This window comes from Grus americana, chromosome 3, assembly GCF_028858705.1.
Source record: "Grus americana isolate bGruAme1 chromosome 3, bGruAme1.mat, whole genome shotgun sequence".
Taxonomy (NCBI): Eukaryota; Metazoa; Chordata; class Aves; order Gruiformes; family Gruidae; genus Grus; species Grus americana.
In genome coordinates, this window is record NC_072854.1 from 50,998,214 (window position 1) to 51,013,216 (window position 15,003).

General features: G+C 36.5%; 1 protein-coding gene across 4 annotated transcripts in view; it reads left to right on the top strand.

Annotated features, from left to right (window-relative positions):
* Positions 1-15,003, top strand: part of FIG4 (FIG4 phosphoinositide 5-phosphatase) — an 82,799-nt gene that overhangs the window by 61,378 nt on the left and 6,418 nt on the right. For 3 of the 4 annotated variants that reach the window (XM_054820543.1, XM_054820545.1, XM_054820546.1), the window contains 2 exons: positions 54-143; positions 11,345-14,321. In XM_054820543.1, coding sequence (XP_054676518.1) covers positions 54-143; positions 11,345-11,522 — 268 coding nt within the window. In that variant the 3' untranslated portion in view covers positions 11,523-14,321. Of the gene's footprint in view, positions 1-53; positions 144-11,344; positions 14,322-15,003 lie in introns of those variants that run through there. The other variant, XM_054820544.1, reaches the window with a different exon arrangement.

Sequence of the window (15,003 nt, forward strand, 5' to 3'; positions counted from 1 at the left end):
GGATAGTTCTTTTACTTTCTTTGATTTATTCTCCTATCTACTCCTTTTCCCAGGTTTGTTCAGCTGGGACAGAGTCAGCATAAACAAGACAAGAGCAGCCAGCTATTTTGCTCAAAACACCACTTGGATAGGGTTATAAATTTGTAAGTACTCTTTTTCTTTTTCCCTTTAGCCTATTTCTTTTTGCTTTTTGTCATTAGACCTGAAAAATTATTGGGTAAATTTGCTGTTAAATTGTATGAGAGTCATACTTCTCTTGCTTTTACTGCATAAGGGGATTCAATGCATAGCATGAAGAATTAGGTTCCTACTTCTCCCTTGTAACTTAAAAAAAAATTGCATTTCTTTTTGTGGCTTGTTTTTTGGTTGGGTTTTTTGTTGTTGGGTGTTCTGTGTGTGTTTTTGTGGAGTGTTTTTTCTGTAGTGCCAAGATTTTTGTATTCAAAATTCTTAGCAATCGTGAGTTCTCACAGCTACTGAGTTTAAAAGGGAATTTGTTCTTGCTGTGATTGCTTTTGAAAGAGATAGTTTGAAAGGGATTGGGTGCCCTGCATATTCGTCATTAAAAAAAAAAATATTTGAAGTTGCAACTCAGTCTTTAGTGTGCAGTTACCTGAATTTATTTGTTCTGAGAAGGCTATGAGTGCCCTGTATTTGTTTTAGTGGACATTCGAGGAGCTTGAGAGGTCAGATGGGATATTTTTATATTTTTATTTTTCTGGTGAGTGGGCAAGTGGTGGAGAGAGTAGGGTAAAGTTAGAACTGATTCCTGCTTTGTTTTGTGTACTCAATGCCCATCTGGGTCACTGAAGTCAGAGGATCTATACTACCTTTAATCGGTATGCAGAGTGTTTTAACTGAAGAAAAGAGCATCTTGAATCCTGCATAGATGTTATTATAACAATTAGTCTGCTAGGTTTTCCTCAGAAGTGTCTCCTTAGGCTTTTTTGGTCGTCTGCTCTTTGTTACATACTGGTTCTATGCATTTTGTCAGTGATACTTTGAGCTGATGAGGAAGTTTTTTTAAACGTTTCATTTGTTACAACAGATACATTTTGCATCTTGTTCCAAACAGGTAAGTAGTTGATGGTAGGCTGTAAGGGAAGATCAAGCTCTGAGCGCTTTTTGTCAATGAGGCACTCGAATACTTTAATCTCAAAAGATTATTATGGGAGCCATATTCAACAAAGCCAATTGTGGTGGGATGGTAGGAGGATTGCTCTCTAGGGATATCTGCCATGTGGAATAACTTCGATGTATTCTATTGCAAATAGAGTGACTTTCCATTACTATGAAAATATTATGAAAAATAACTTTAACATTAAAATTACAATATGTCCAGATGTTTAATTTATACTGAAATAATTTAACTGTTTATGATTATGAATTGATTATTGCTGTACAAGAATGGCCTCTAGTGATAGGCCAGATCATTTGAATCTCTTCTTAGTACTAGTATAAAAAGGGGTCATGATATTATCCAAATTATTGAAGCAGGTCTTGGAGTATAGATGATCAGCTCCCAACTTCCCAGTTGACATCTTCCTGGTACTGTAGGGAGCTTAAAGTTTCACCAAGGCAAGTTTTCATTTACTTTTGTGTCTGGGGGACACGATCTCTTACCCAACAGCATGGCCACTCCATAGAACTGCAGACCTTTACTGCAATCCGTTGATTTACAGAAGCCTCAGCTTTGTATCCTGCACTGGCTCTAGTCCATTCCCTCTGTGCTGATGAAGTGAGGGAACCTTGAACATAGTACTTAACCAAGTAGGGGTAGAGAGGGTGTCTCAGTGGGGCTGAGGGAGCAGGATAACATGAAACAGATTTGTCACTGTGTATGAGAGAATACTGCCTAATATCAGTGCTTAGTCATTTGGTATTATATACATTTAAAGTGATGATACCACCGTGCATGGTTCGTCGTTCATAAGCTTACACTCTGTAGGTGAATGCAGTTTTATAATAAAATATATCTGATGGGTATTAAAATAGTAACTTAGATTGGAAACTGTACAACTGTTTTGAAAAATGAAGGAACAACCCTGAAAGTTTTTAAGGGAAATTATTATTAAGAAATTATTTTATAATAATAGGAATATTTTGTTCTATAGCAAAGGCAATTCCTTTTGTGTAACTGCAAAATCCCCTAGCATGTTTGACAGTGTAGGAGATAATCATTCCTTTCTTGCCCCCTTAAAGTAGACTAAATTATTCCCCATGCTATGCTGCTGTAAAATGAACACATTAAAGAGTCTATAGACATAATTCTGGTGGGTTTTGGGTAGTCAGATGTTCATTTTTCTCCTTTCCCAAGTGTAATTTCCACGTGTTTCCAAATAGCAGAAGTGTAAAAGTCATAGAGCACACAAATCTGTCTCCTGTCGCTCCTCTTGAAGCCACGTAGATCATCTTTCTCTGACAGTTCTACCAAACACACGCTTCTGTGCAGATATGAGAGGAAACAGTTTAGTCAGTATTTTTTTTTCTGAAAGTATATCTTTATCCAGCTTTAAAATTTTCCTCAACTTTTGTTCAGCAACTTTTTAAAAACGTTTAAATACTGTTTGGACAGTGACAGATTGTTCTTTCAAAAGTCCTAAATGTAGCCATTCTTTAAAGGCATGTTGTTCAATGCTGAAACAAGGAAGCTTTCTCTTACAGAGTTTGAATTGCTTCTCTGAATCAGGAATTTCCTCAGAGAATAGTAACTTTTTAGAAATAAAATAGCATGAACGTACCATATTCAAGATTAAATCGAGAGAGAGGGTTTTCAGTAATAGCAGCTGAGGCACATCTTGCACTTGTTGGAGACTCTATTTCCTTGTTTCTCAAGGAGCACTTGAAGCAATTGAAAAATTATGGTAACTTGTATTAATTTGATGTTAGGTGCATTTTAAATTAAAAAAAAATCTGGCAAAATTGATTCTCCGCTAGTTCCTTCTAGATACACGTACAATCAAACCCCAGTCCTTTTCAGAGTAAAATGAAGTACTCAGTCTAAAACTTTGGTTTCTCATCAGCAGTGAGATATAATTTAGGCTTAGGTTAGTTGCCGTCATCTCCACACTTTTCAAGAAAACCTTTTTTTTAAATATCCTTTTTCAATCTTAAAAACAACCTCACAACCTTAAACCTTATGGCCATTTTTATCAAATACATAAAGCCAATACAAAAAGAAATATTTCTTATTTTTACAATGTCACTTCAGTGATGTTTATGAACTTGAATATGCATTGTAGAAATACTGAAGCAAAGCTTCGGGCTTAAATTTAGAAACTAAGTATAGATTAGAAGCAAAAAATGGATACTTGAACAGGGACTACAGTGATGCATAATAATACTGTAGAGGAGTAGAGAATCTGGAAGGATATTGAAGTTCCTCTTTTTGTTCATAGGAATTCCATGATGGAAAAAAGGGTAGAATTTTAGTTAGGAGCTAAACAGAGCTGGACTAGTTTTAGCACAATCTATTATCAGGTATGTGAAGAGAGACTTCTAAGTATTGTCGCGTAATTACTCTTGGCTGTCGCAGTGCACCTGTTCCTAGTTCCTTAGTACTCGTTGTGGTGTGGTATAAATAATACCGTAGAAAAATATACTCTCAATCGCTTTCCAAATGTACTTCTAACACCTAGGAATATGAGAAATGGGATTCCCTCCCGAACAGGGAATTGAGTGTTTTGATTGACTTGCAGCACTTCTGGAGGAGAGCGCTGAGCCTGTGCCCGTTGTGTCCTACGCAATATGGCAGCAATGCTGGTGCGCCAGCTTTAATTCATCCATAGGTGTCTATGCTCCTGTTTGGTTTTGTGGGGCACTGAGGATGCTCAAGCAGAACGCTTCAGTGGGTGATAGCAGCAGCATGGTCCAGGGTTATGTTCTCCTCAAATATTCCTATCTTCAGGGATATAGTCCCAGTTTTGAAAGGTTCCCTTGACATTAAATGTTTAATTTTTTAAATTTTTTATTTTTTAAATCAAAACTGCCTGATTCTGCTTGTCATCCAAGTATTGATCAAACATGACTCAAATTGCGTAGCAACTAACTGCAAGTTAGCAGCTAACTATGTACAAGTAGCGTATGGACCTTTTCACTGTTTGTTTCTGTGTATATGCACGTTATATACATTATTTTCTCACTGAGATAAAAGTAATGAAGCAAATTTCAGTGAACAATGGAGCACTCTATATTTTCTATTTCTGTTAATTAAATGCTCTACTGCAGTATTTTTAATCTACAATACCACTTTAAATTATAAAATTAAAAATAGAGCAGTACATTTTCTAATTTTAATGATTTTTTTTACAACCCTAGTTACTTTTGGAAGCTGTTAGCTCAGTTTAGAGCAATTCTCTTGTTCATTCGGTACTTCCATATGATTTTGTTAGTATAAGGCCCATTTTTTGGAGGAGTAGATAAAAATAGCTTGGTATTTATAAACATGGTATTATCACTGCTTTGTAACTGTACTAAAGAAAAGGTTGGTGTTGAACTTGTTATCTTCCTGTGTATTCACATCCAGGGAGTGCTTGGGGGTTCCTTATGTGGAAAGGCAGAAGTAAATGAATAAAGGATATTTAGAGTGTTAAGTATATTTATTTTTTACATTAAACCCATGCAAAATATCTAAATAGTTTCTTGACACTGCTGTGGAAACAGTGAATCAAAAGGCATTCACAATTAGTCAACAAGCGACTGGAAATTACAAGTTATCTGGGATTCTCAAGCGTGTTGATGGTTTCACAGTACAGTGCTTTTTTGCATGCTCTCTGCTTCAAATACGCACCCCAATACATTGCTTCACATTAGAAAGATAAACTTCAATGAAAGTGTTTATTCACAAAGTAGGGAATTGTTATGAATATTCATGGAGAATATAGGTGAAGAAATTGTTTATATTCTGTCATCTGTTTACACTAAGCTTAAATCACAAAGGTCTCCTCTAGTTACTGTCTTCTCCTGAGAAGGTGACAGTCAAGGTTTCCTTTTTAAAAAAACCCACAACATATTCTGCACTTCAATAGAGCACCTTCTTGCTAGACAACCCTTTGTATGAGCAACGTTTAGTCTTCAGCGAAGTTTTTTTTATCCTTAGTCTCCACTTGAAATCTCCCAGAAGGGTCTGAATGGATGCTGTGTTTTTACTTACAACTCATTTTATTTTTTCTTTTCTTGGAAACAGGCTAGCTATGTCTCTTAATTAAAACAAGAACTACTTCAGCTCCTTGGAGATGTAAATATCTGTGTTGCATTGGGAGTCATCTGCTTTACTTCCCTCCTTAACTAAAAGCTCTTCACCTCTGTGATGGATGAAATTCTTTCCTGTTTGGTGATTATTTGGATTCATTTTACTTTGAAATGTCCTGTACTGGATCTTTTGTTTCTCAACAGCTGTATATTAAGCATATATGATCTAAACCTCTGTATACCTCTAAAAGTATGTAGCTCACTATTAACTCTTCGTTCAGAGATGAGGATAATTAACTGCTTTGGGTTAACTGATCCAACATAGATGTGTTACAAAAAAATCTAGTTTCTCTTGTTCTTTTGACTCATATGTCCATTGTTCTGGTACTCTAAAAATAGCTTTAAAGATTAGTCTTCCTCACTTGATTTGAATCTTTCCTGTTTTTTGACTCTCAGTATTTTAAAGAAAGCACTTCTGTAATTCTCCAGCATTTATTGCCTGTGAGAATTCTCTTGAAATGTACTGGTCAGGCTATTCATAAATTACCTGGATTTTGTCTTCTGTCTGAAGATGAAAGATTGCCCTTCATCGGGATTCAGAATGGCTTTAGCACTGTCTATGTGCTCGTCTCTTGCAAAATGGCTTGACTAAGCTGACTTCTCCTGAGAGTATCTTCATTTTAGAATCTGAGGAAGTGCTTTTAAAGTTATTGTGGGCACTTTCCCTGAAAGTACTTGATACTTCATGTTGGCTGGAAAAGACAAAGGAGGATCAAGAATCAACACCACATAAAATGATTCATTTTGTCATTTTGGGCTTGAATGCTCTGTTCATTTTTAGTCGCGCATCTCAAAAAGAATACTACTGGGAAGGGTCTGGGGAAAAGCAATAGTATGATCAGAGTTGTAGAACTCTCCAGAAAAGAGCTGGCTCAGGATTGAAGTAAGAGTTTTTTTCCAGGGATCTTGGGAAAATGTTTTGAACTCCTTGTGATTCAGATCCCCATGTAGGCAGGAAGAATTATCTTTTTCCCATTCATCTGTTCTGTCAATATTGAGCTCTGAGCTTTTCAGATGAAAAACCTCATGTGCGTAACATTTTTCATAGAGTTGTAAACTGAGATGCTCAATATTATTGTAATAATAAAACTGTTAGCATTCATCTGCCTTATACTGATTTAGATCATAATTTTCATTTATTGATATCTGTTTCAAATTAAAAAAAACCCATTTTTAATACCTGAATGTTCATACTTGATCTCTGGGTCCTCCATATTTCCTTCCTAGCTACACTGAATCCTGAATAAGAAGTCTACATGTCAAATTTCATACCGTCCATTGATGTAAAAAAAAAAAAAAAAAAAAAAAAAAAAAAAGGCTGCAGCAGTGGCATGCATACCTTCAGAATGATATGTGAATTGTGATGAAATTTAGCCATCATTTTTCAAAACCCAAGGGTGCTTTTTTTTAACCTGAAAAAATACTTTGAACTATAAAACAATAGTTCAGTACAATTCTGACTTGACACGGACCTTGTTGTCACTGCAACGCACATAAAAATTTAGTTTGTGTCTGCTGACCACCTGATTTAGCATTTCTGTATGTCATGTATTAAAAGGATAATGCAGTAGTCCCACAAGACTAGGAAGAAAACATTTGAGTTTTATAACTGGTCTTAGATGCTTTTTTTTTAATGTGTCAAAATATATTCTGTTATTAAATTTGCCTTTTTCCAAATTTTAAATAACTGTTGTATCTTTTACTACAGTGATCACTGTTAAAATGCCTCAGAAGTTCTGCAGCTTGAAGCTTGGGGGTTTTTTTAATTTTGTTTAGGGATTAGTGGGCTGGTGTTTCTCACTTTTGCCTATGAAGTCTCATTTTGATCCTAATGTCTGCAGCATTGAAATCATATCCTTTAAAAATGTGACCGTAACAAATTCCTGTGAAATATTACAGTAAATCTAGTTATTTCTACACTGTATACTATGGTTTTGTTGAATTTGGGATTTTGTAGTGTTAATAGTCTCTAGCAAAACCCAGAAAGGACTAAACTATATGCCACCTTAGCTTATCTACTTTTAGACTTTTTAATGAAAATTCTTATGAAACTTCTTCAACCTGTCCCTTTGCTTTCTCTGTGAAGCGATAAATTTCTATTCATCAATTTAAGAGTCTTCCTCAAGCAATCCTATTTGAACAAGTAAGTCTAAGCTTTTCCTTCCTAAAAATAAAGTGTTCCCCCCCCCTTTTTTTTTGGAGTTCTTTTGATACTTGTTTTGTCCTGTACTACCCCTAGGTTCCTTTGTGTGTTTGATCTTTAAATTTTGAATTTGTGGTCAGTGGTAAATCATCCCTACTTAAAAGATTTATCTTTCCTCAGAGATCACCTTTCTGTATCTGATGTTCTGACCTTCTCTCATATTCCTTCTGTCTGCACTGTAGAGAAGCTGCTTCTAATTTGGATCATAAAATGCTCATTTAGATGTACACCTGTGTAAAGAGAGTCTCCTTCTTCTCTCCAGCTCCGTTGGAGCTTTAGGCTGTGGGACCTGGATGCAGGCTAGGTTTTGCTGCTGCTTGGTTTGGTAAGATGCAAGTTGCAGTATTATTGGACAGAGAAGGTTTCCTGGTTTTCAGTCCTCTCCACTCACAAAAGTGACTGAAACTTTGTTGTATGGAGGTGTTGGTGTCTAAGGAAGGAAAAAACCTGGATTGTCAGAGTTTTGTAGGTCAGATATATTTGGTTAGGATTCAAACAAGGCAACAGAGTACATTTTGTCTCCTTCTTTAGATATACTTTAGAGACTTGAGGAGAACTAATCAATGTTGAAACAAATGTGGTGGCTCTCTGATGACTGCTGTATTTCTGAGAGCGAAGCACATCACTGTGCACTTTTCCTTCAAAGTATGGAACATCTTTGTTGTAAGTGAAGATTTTAGATGTATCTTCTTTTACTGTAGAGAGAATGCTACTCTTGGTGAAACCATAATGCCATGAAGCCTGGCCACAAGTGACATGAAAGTAACTGTACTTTGCATGTCAAGGGTGCTATCCTTCATGACATCGTGTTTACATTCCTACCGATGTAATTTTCATTGGGAGGTCATAGAGCTACAGGTCTCTAGGGAGATCTGATAGGCAAGTCATAAATAATGTGCTCTCCTTCATTACTCTATTCTAAGATATTAAACTTATTAAGTAGATTAGATTTTTACATGAATAGTGTTAGAGAAATTGCTTTAATTAAATGACTGGATAATACAAGCACTCTACAAATAGTTACAGCTTAATACAGGGTGATTAATTAAAATTGGCATGCATGAACATGTGGTTCTTTCAATATATTCTTATCATGTTGAAGGAAGTAGGTGGAAAAATTGAGATTTAGTTACTAAATGCTCAAAATGAAATACACTTTGCTGTCCAGTTTCCATTGTGCCTAAGGAAATTACTTTTGACTCATTAGTGCTTCAGAAATGTCGTGTCTTTAGAAACAAATCAATAAATACAGAAGGCATCAAATTAGTGTTACGGCTTTCTTTTGGGTTTTTGGGTTTTTTACTTAATTGTTCACTTGCTAGTGGATTAGACAGGCCAGCTACATTGGAGTAAGTGACAACTGTTGGTGCTAGATAGTGACGTTGGAAGTTAGTACAGTGTGCTAGTGTCAAATACCATTGTTACGGTCTTAGTGTAAATGCTTTAAACTAGATAAATAAGTATCTGCAGAAGCTGTGGGTGCCTTGAAAAGCAATCTACTTTTACAGCATCTTGATATAACTGTAGGTAAACTAGTGTTTGGTACCAGTTCTGAAAACACCCACCTTAATGTTTTATAATAAGCTAGAAGAATATGATAGTGACAATGAGAAGAAACTATCACTCTGCTGGGGAAAAAAATAGGAAAAAAAAGGTGAAGTATGATAGAATTTCCATAGTATTATTCATACAGTTTGCCAACAAAAACTAAAATAAAACACTGATTTGGTGAGAGCATAATAGCAGAGCTTGGACTCTTCAGAAAAGTTTCAACTCTTTTGAAATAAGAGTTTTGTGTTGCTTAAGAAAATCATTAGAATGCTAAGCATTTTGGAAATTGTATCCTAATCATACAAGCAGGTAACTTGCTTGCATTCTTAGTATTTGTTTATGTTCCACTGCAGTGGAACATAATGCCACAGAATTCTAAGACTAAGAAGCCTAAACAGGAATTGTAATACAATCCGAAATAAGCAAAATTAAAAATATATTCTGTGCAGTAAGGCTTCACTTTTTGTAAACTCTTTAGCTTTACTTTTTTCTCTAATTCTAGAATGGCCAAATATTTCTATGACATAACCTAGCAGATTCTGTCTACATCCTGGTAAAATGTAACTTGGTTTTAAGTATGCAGCCAAACTCAGTGGACGACCAGTGATTTTATTGTCTCAAATTCAATACTAAGCCTGTATAAGCAATTCTATTATTGCAGTCAAAGTATTATCAATGGAATTTATTGCTATGTAAAATGGAAAAATACAAATTTAAATATGAAATTGAAAAACTTTGATTTCCTCTAAATTTCAAACTATTGACAGAAGGAGAAGTTAATGCATAGGTTACCTTCAGATGGCAATGTGTTAGTCATTGAATGTTCTGTTGCAGAATCCAAACTGATTGCTGTCACACAGGTTAAACATCTATACTGTTCAACCCTGGGACTTCTTATAAGAAATTTATAAAATATTGCTGGGAAATGTACATAGTGTATTTATGAATACAGCTTTCACAATAGCTGCAGTGCTTTAAAATGAAAGTGATGTACTGCACAGTACTTCTAGTGTTTATTAATGTACTATGTATTGAGTATAAATATTGTTGCTACCTTGCTTAGAACCATAGAATATTATAAATTGGGAAGGACCCTGGAGGTCATTTGATCAAGTCCCCTGCTCAGAGGAGGACCAAATTAGAAGAGGTTGCCTAGGGTCGGGTACCCTTGCATTTTGATTATCCTTAACGAGGAAGGTTCCCCAGTCTCTCTGAGCAACCCATTCCAGTGTTCGACCACCCTCACAGTGCAAAAACATTCCCTTGTATCTAATCAGAATGTCCCATGTTGCAATTTGTATTCCCTTTTTGAAATTTGTCTTTTAATCACGCACTCCAAGAAGAATCTGGCTTTTACACTATGTATACCCTCCCATTAGGTAGTTGCTGACTGCAATAAGGTCTCCCTTAGCTTCTCTTCTCTGGGCTGGACAAACCCAGCGCTTGCAGCCTCTCTTCGTATGCCATGTGCTCTGGCTCTCTAATCATCTTGGTGACCTTTGCTGGATTCATCCGAGTATTTCATTGTCTTGGACTGGAGAGCCCAAGAGTGGTCACAATTCTCCAAATGTGGTAGCTCAAGCCCGAATAGAGGGAAACAATGGCTTTACTTGACCTGTTGCCTGTGCAGTTTTCAAGAGTTGCAGTTAAAAGACTGGCTTCTACCTTTATGAGTGAGTCTGATTCACAATGGCGCTTAGAAAAGGTCTGACATACTCAGGTTCTTGTGAACTTTCAAACTGCATGTTTTTTTCTCATAAGATGAGTAGGTTTAAATATTAGGATTCAAATATAGCATTTATGGTACAAAGCTATTTTAAAAATATTTTCATAAAATATTAGCTGTCCCTGTGTGCGGAGTGCTGTTGCTGATAATAAGTTGTCTGTTTCCTGATAATTAGATGGAAATTTCTTATCTGATAAATCCTTTCTGTATGTTGGTTCAGAGTATAATCATTTGCTTGTTATAATTGCTACGAAGTGGACAGCTCAATAAAGTTTTCCTGTTATCTGCTGTAATGCATGGCACAGATCTGTTTCAGCTTGGGTACTTACTGACCGTAGCAGATCTGAGGAAGGATGAAGAAATGAGGACAGAGTGGAGGGAAGTGAGAAAGTATTCTGTAATGTAATTAGTGACAACTTACCTAATTACCCTACTTGGAAAGCTAGGTCTTATCAGGTCTGCAGTAGTGATAAAAATCTGGGTAAATGAATTTAGTGGGAAGTTGCCCTTTCATCGACTCTCATATGTATTTCAAGGAAAAGAAATACTCTTCTCTCTTTGCGGAACATTTTTACCTAAAGTTCCAAATACTCTGTGTGTTTGGTTTTTTCCAGAATACCCATCTCCTCCTTTTCTCAAGACAATATTTATGAAGTCCAGCCTCCAAGAGCTGATAGGAAGTCAATAGAGATTTTTCATGCGCACATTCAGGCTGGAAGAGGAAACATGCAGCCACTGGGAAAAGATGACTTCCTCATGTACAGAGAGTACATTCGAAACAGATACATGTAAATACAAGCTGGATTCTCCTGCCAAGTCTACTGTACTGATAGGTCATAAAAATAATTTTAGAAAGGAAACCTAGTTTGGTATTTTGCAGTAATAAATTTATTACCTAACATTTCTATTTATTTTGCTTTACTATTATAGATTTACGGTATTGTGCTTTACAGGAAAAAGTGATTTAATATCTGTTCTTCAGCTGAAAGAGAAAGTGAAGAAACTAAGTGAATAATTAGAGCACCTACAGTCACTGAAGAGTATGTAGCAATTTATGGCAAAGAAAATATTCTATCTTTAGATTTTATATTAACTTCTTACATTGTTATGTTGGCTAGTAAAGTTGAAGTGATTTGTACATAAGAATCAGAAGATTATACTTTTCTTCCTCTTTGTTCCATGACAGCGGACAATCTTTTTTACAACAGCATGTTTTCTGTTATTTCTTGAGATTTTTTAGCAAACTGAGTGCTAAAATGACTGCTTGTGATTTACTGCCTTCTTAAGCAAAAGTGAAAAATGTGTGGCTTATTTCAAAATCAAACCTTTGTAACCCTAATTTGTGTCAAAACTAATCTCACTGCTGCTAGTAGCTACAGAATCTGTGTCACATGCAGGGTGAAAATGGCTTGTGACTAATTACCGTGGACTTCTGTGAACCACTTACTGACTGCATCTGCAAATGAAGGAATGCTCTCCACTTTACTGGGTTTAGACTCTTAGAGCGCACAAAACCATCCTGTCATTTTTCTGTATGACAGTTGTTATCCTTTTTGCAGCGTACTCTTTCCATCCCCGCATTTGTACTCCTGTGAGATGCTTTCAGGTTCAAGCTTACAGCCTCCTAAGAAGTCAGTATCGGTAGGTGAGGTATAGAGACTGGATCAGCTGGGGTGGTCATGCAAGGGGAAGCAGTAGTTGGGTAAGGCAAGACTCAGCATCATGCCTGGTGCTAGGTAAGAAGTGGAGAGGCAACAGGTATCCGAAATAGGTTGTTTAATTTGGGCTTGTGATTAAAACATTTCTCAAATTTTTAAAAAAAAAAAGAGAGGAAAAAAAAAGAAAAAACCCAAACCCGTATCATTTGCAATTACAAGCTAAAATTACAAGCTTTCTAGCCCTTTGCCTTGAAGAATACGGACAGTGTCAGCAGCATCCTTGACAAATCATGTTATTCCGCAAGCTTGTACAGACCATATTTCAGGATTTTCTGGAATAACTGAATAAGTGTTTTAGGGATGTCAGCCAACTGCATGTACTAGATGTAGAGAACATGTTTGTGTTCGCAGTAAATTGCTCGCAGCCAGCTACCCCAGATTCTTGGCTGCATGCTGCAAACATATTCTGAATATGTTTGCATGTTTTATGCAGTAAGTTGCACTTTCGTCAGTAATTCAATGAAAGAAGAGATGCAGTGCATGAAGGGAAAAGACAGAAGTTTCTTGTGGTAAAAGTCTGTGTGTTTCAGCGAGTGACTTGTATGCAGTCAGTGAGAGAACATGGTACCTCAAGCTACTGAAAAATTTTGGTGTCCATTCTCTTTTGTTAATTGATTAATACTGTTTTGAGAGAAATGAATGTATTTTAGGAGATGCAAGAATGAAATGTCACTTCAGATAATGCTTCATTGCAACTGTCAATGTTGTTTTTCCTCTGGAAAAAAAACCTGTACTGAATTATTTTGTCCAATATGAAAAATAATTTGAAGGAATAAACGCATACTTTGGAAAAATTTAGAGCTGGAGTCCTTATCCTAATGAGGCAAATGCATACTTTTCTTGCTGCACTTAAACTATTTCAAAGAATGTTTTCTAGACTGTTACAATTCTTATACTTTTGTTGATCACAGATACTGGTAATTCATAAAAGTTCTTTCAGTTCATGAAAGTGTACCACTTAACTGCAGATAAGGCAAAAGACGATGCTTTCTTTTTCAACATGTAATGTTGTTGCAAAATATAGGAACAATAATAATTTTACAGCTCTAAGAGAAAATACATTGACACTTCAGCAATTCAATCACTCCTCAGAAAAAGAGGATTAAAGGTTGGGGTTGTTTGGGGTTTTTTTTTATGAAGTTTTGAGAGATGACTGACATCTCAGTCCATTCTCTGTAATATAATGCTAGGCTTTTCAGCATCTCTCTAAATGTGTGCCGTGACAGTCCTGTCGTGGCATCCCCTTGAATCTTTTAGTATGTATAACTGCTGCTTGTTTCTCCTAGCTGCTTATAGGGGTTTAGGCCACGTGCATTACTTCATATGCTTAGGTATTAATATTCAGGTGGTAGCTTGTATGATCTACCATCACTGTACTCTTAGCAGCCGCTAAGAATACTTCAGGGTGCTAAAGTTAACTGTTTACTATGCTTGTTTAAAAAGATAAAACAATGCGCAAACCAAGACTCCCAGCTTAACACTGCCTGAACCATAAACTTTCAACAGTCTGACTAGATCTGCTGCCTAAGGTGGTAAAGGGTTAATTTAAAAAGAAAATGCGCTCATCACCCATATAACAAGTTCAGTTGTATGAAGGACTCCAGAGATGCTGCCTCTGCAACTACCTGCTTTGTTCTGTTCTTGTGATAATAAGGTTCAGTTCTCAACCATGTTAGAAGTTCTGAATAGATGCATATATTTCCCTTTCAGAAGTCGAGGAAAAAGTGTGTAAAATAAGCATAAACACAAAAAGAATGGGCTGTGTTTGCTCTGAAGACTAACATGGTGCTCTTTTTGACTCTTCAGTGCTAATGACCATCTTTAACATTGAACTATATGGACAAATAAAATATTTATGACAAATGTGTTGGTTTTCTTCCAAAATATATTTAGTTTCAGTGTGTTTGAAGGTTACATTAAAATACCACACTAAAATGTACATCTGGAGAATAATGACTTTGGGATCTTTTCTTGTGGATTCAGGAGGCACAGACATCGGGTTAGAGCTCCATCATTTCTGAGCCAATAGTTCTTTGATGCCAGTTCAACAGCTTAAGCTCTGTTCTGGGACCCTCTTCAGATCGATAGCGGTGCCCTTAGCTGTTATTCCCCAGTGTTTTCATGGTGGTTTCCCCTCCTCGTGAGTTTTGCTTCCGCTTGCAAAGACCACTGACTTTTTGTTCTCTCACTCTCGTTCCTCTCCAGAGAGACTGAGGTGTGACCCTGAAATAGGATCCTTTTCATGTGCATGCAGCTGCAGCCACCAGAGGGGAGAATGTGAGAGCTGTGCATAGTTCTGGGATGACATTCGTGGTAGCTCTTTGTTTTGGTATTGAGGTTTTGAGATTTTTCCACAGGATCCCAGGAAAGTTCTGCTGGCTTTCACAGACTCAGGCCAGCCTTCACTTGTATAAACTCCAAAGCATGTGACCTATCAAATAGTCGTGTTTTACAGTAGGAGGATATACCAGCTTCACTTGGGAGATCATTTCATTCTCCACAGGGGTTTCACCCTATCTGTACTCCCTGAATAATTACACATACAAGAGCAGTTC